At 30.4% G+C, this 4,258-nt stretch overlaps 1 protein-coding gene across 1 annotated transcript in view; it reads left to right on the top strand.

Moving 5' to 3' along the window:
• Positions 1-3,835, top strand: part of LOC122270678 (astacin-like metalloprotease toxin 5) — a gene marked incomplete in the record, with an annotated part of 24,839 nt that extends 21,004 nt beyond the window's left edge. Inside the window, 2 exon segments of the mRNA XM_071183454.1 lie at positions 559-734; positions 3,511-3,835. Of these exon segments, the coding sequence (XP_071039555.1) occupies positions 559-734; positions 3,511-3,731 (397 nt within the window).
• Between the last annotated feature and the right edge of the window lie 423 nt (positions 3,836-4,258).

Here is a 4,258-nt window from a genome sequence, read left to right on the forward strand (position 1 = left end):
AGTTTTAATTATACAAAATAAAACTGTTCTAGTCATTTAAAACCTGGCAGAGAAAAAGGAAAGTCCCTCATTTGTAAAGTATTCATTCTATTTATGAGGATAGGCACTCTTCGATTTTAAAAAAAACTGATTTTTGTTGTATGATTTCGATTTTCAATTTTTAGTCTTGACCATGTGCCTGCCTTTGATAATTTTATAAAATAATCAATTACGAGGCAGTAATATTAGATTTCGTTTTTATTAATGATTCGAAAAGGATATAATGATAAGTGAAGATGATGCTGTTTTTAAAAATTTCACTAATAACTTAGATTACAAAACACACAAAATAAGAATATTAATAAAATGTTACATAATGAAATGTTAAGTCAAAAAATAAACTTGTGTGATTTCAGTCAAAAAATACTCCAATTATACTAAATTAAATAGCGTTTCGATTTGCAATTGGGAGGGGAAAACAAGATACGCCATTAAATTTGTGCTGAAAAAAAGAAAAGAATATTGAAATGAAAATTAATATGTTCATGTGATTCTTAAAAATATAAAATCTCTTAACAGGTGCGATTCGCAAGTCGGTAGAATCGGTGGCAAACAGCAAATAAATTTAGGTGGCCGCTGTTGGTTTTTAGGGACAGTTATTCACGAATTAGGACATGCCCTTGGATTCTACCACGAACATAACAGATCAGACAGAGATGATTATTTAATCGTTTACAAAGAAAACGTACGAGAAGGTGAGTGCTTCATCACTTGCTTAATCTCTTCTCTGTCGAATTTCAGATCCAAAAGTGCATTCTTTTATTGCTAAAAATTAATATATGTTCTATCCTAAATTCGAAAAAGACAAATAATTTTGTTAGAAAGTATATTTTTGCTTGACCAATTAGTGGTGAAATATGTGATGTCTCATCCACTGATTTTCAGTTTTCTCTGCTACGCACTCAAGTTTTATATTGAAAAAATACACTGGGATAACATCTTTANGTATATTTTTGCTTGACCAATTAGTGGTGAAATATGTGATGTCTCATCCACTGATTTCCAGTTTTCCCTGCTACGCACTCAAGTTTTATATTGAAAAAATACACTGGGATAACATCTTTAGAACTCTGTTGTTGTAAGGTGTTTAAGATAAATATCTGATTACAAAAGTAAGGTAAAAATATTTTGGAAAATAATTTTCCAAACTCACCGTTTAAACAGCTTCACAATCAGTCTTAGGCGTCAGAGCGCAAAAACCGCGTTTATCACAAAACTGAAATAATTTATTGCAGTTAATATGCAACGGTAACACTACTGAAAGCAAAATTGCAGAAAGTACGAAATGATTCTGATTTCAGTGCAAGGCGGGAAATCTCACTGCAAAAATTGGGAAGAAACTGCTACTAGTTGCGCCATCTACTAACAATATTTAGAAATATAAAAAATCTCCCGGTTTAAAGAGACGTATAAGTAGCGACGAATTCAATTTGAATGATGCTATTTTTCTCTTCGTTGCATAGGATACAATGCTGACTATATGGCCAAAAAAACGTCGAACTTATGAAATAAGACGCCAACAGAGAAAGAGTTAAAATTGTTTATGCATAATAGAACTTACTTCATCTTGTATTTGCCTGGGATCTGTGACAGTTGCTTATATTAATGATAGATGAAATATGTGCAAGTGATATTTTTAATTAAGAGTGAAATTTGCCAAACTTATATTTCCTTATTCAAATGAAACTAAATTCTAGAAATAGGCTTTAATTTTTTTAAAAAATAATCTGTTAGTATTTAATTTTAAGTACATAAAATAATTACTCGATGTATTTTTTGATTACATTGAACATTATCTACGCACATATAATAGTCCAGCGTAATCCCGGAAAAAGGCGCTGAGTTTAATTCTCTCTGTCGTTGAAAAGAAGTTTAAATAACTCATATGTGAGAAAAAGAAATATGAGTCAAAATTGCGTGAGAGAGAGAGAGTTGGATGGCTGCCGGCAGCATTCGATCCTAGGACCTCCGAGTCAGTGGTACATGCTGTGATCACCATAGTTGGACACACCAGTCCAGAGGGAGTATAAAGCTTTATATAGTGATCACCTTAATGATATATCATGAGATACATTAAGCTCACTGAAAAAGATTTTATGATACAGCGAATTATGTAAAACTAAGCCAATGGGACCATATTTTCCAAATTACAACCTTTGTTTCTTGAAATTTGAAATTAGTATGGAATGATGTGTCCTTGAGTCTTTATAAAGATTCCAAACTCTGTCTGGTCTGGGATATACAACTTTGATGGCTGGACTATCCCACTACGAACACGGAGGTCATTTATTCGAATCCTGTCTGCTGCAAACAGGCATCTTTCTCACACATTTTGCCCTTCACACACATTTCGCTTTGCATTATATGCTGTTTGAACTTGTGGTTTGTAAATTTGACTATGTGGTTTGAATATGTGGTTTGTAAATTTGACTATGTGGTTTGAATGGATGGTTTGTAAATTTGACTATGTGAGTTGAATATGTGGTTTGTGAATTTGACTACTAATTGTTTCGGAGTTATTTTGTCACATTTTTGCTCAATTTCGAGAAATTGTTACAGTGAGAAATGAATTAAAGAGGTTTAAGCATCAAATCATGAGGCGACAAAATAATCCAGTACTTCGTATCTTTTATTTCCCATTCGGCAATATGAGACACATTTTTCGTTGTTAAAATTAATTAAAAAATTTCGAAAAATTGCGTAAAAATGTATTCTATTTTACAACCAAACAACAAGCTATAAAATACAGATAATTGAAAAATGTATACTCATAGAAAAAAAATAAGCGCAACACATTGTTTTGTTAATTTCTAATCTTGATTTTAATACTCAAACTGGCGTTCCATAAAATAATACTAATTTATGCTTTTAAATCTTTTTGTACTGTATAAATAAAAAAAGCAAAATTGTTAACACTAAAACTTAAATACAATTTCGATTGTTAAAAAGAAATCAGACAATTTCATATGATTTATGAGATTCTACCTAGCAATACAAAAGTGGTGTTAACAAACGGGTTGAAGCATTTTAGCGAAATCAATTTAAGATGTTTCTTAATAATTAGGGCTTCTAATATTTTAAAGGGAAGCAGTATTACTATTTCAGTTTAAATAGTTTAAAAAAGCAAGGAATCGCGTTTTTCTTCTTCCTTTTTTTGGGAGGGAGATTTAAACTTTTCAGATTTAAAATTCAGTCTTTTCATTAAGCAAAACAATGATTATATTTGAAGTGTACCTTTTAAGAAAATTATGTTATTTAATCACACTAGCAAATGAAACTTAAAAGAATAACATATAAGACTGATTTTGTGTAATTTTGTTTTTAGTTACTTTCTTCACTTTTAATTTTTCATACTTTCAGTAGTCATAGTTATATAGATATACTTTCATTTACTTTTATATAGTTATACTTCAGTTATATAGATATACTTTCTAAAGCAAATCTCATTAAGGAAATGTTTTTACCACTCAGGTGATGAACACAATTTCAACAAGATTGCTCCACACCAAAATATCTTGTACAACAACTACGACTATGACTCAATTATGCACTATGGTAACGTATCCATGTCCAAAAATTCAAAACAAACCATGGAAGCCATAAATGGACATCCATTGAAAGAACCTTTCGAGAAACCAGGAATGACTGAAAGTGATATCGAAAGAGTCAAGAAAATGTACCACTGTGCTTAGTTTGTATCGAAACAATATTACGATTGTTAACACGATATGATTAATAACTAAATAAACTAATAAACTTAATATGACTAATGAAATAAATTTATCTTCAAAATTTATTTAATTATTATACTGTTTTATTACTTGCCAATTAAGATGCGCATCCATTGTAATCGAAAGTAGAGAAGTCTTACTGATTGCCTCAAACAAACGTTTACTTGATTATAAATATCCTTTTCATCCTAGCGCAAAATAAGGTACTCAAAAATAGTCACATTCTACATAATTAAAGCCTCATAAATTTTGTAATTCTAGTTAAACACACTGAAAACTTATTTTAAAAGAAAATAAAACCTGAGATTTTTTTGAGTTAGATATTTAAAATTTAATTTTTTTTATTTATTATACAGATGGAAGAAATCTGAAGACCAATCGTCGCTGGTACAGGTATATAGCAATCTAAGTTACAGGAGCTAAATTATGGTCATCGAGGTCATTCTTCTACGAGACCATTCTGCTTTTAAGGAGCAAATACACGTTTA

This window comes from Parasteatoda tepidariorum, chromosome 7, assembly GCF_043381705.1.
Source record: "Parasteatoda tepidariorum isolate YZ-2023 chromosome 7, CAS_Ptep_4.0, whole genome shotgun sequence".
Classification (NCBI taxonomy): Eukaryota; Metazoa; Arthropoda; class Arachnida; order Araneae; family Theridiidae; genus Parasteatoda; species Parasteatoda tepidariorum.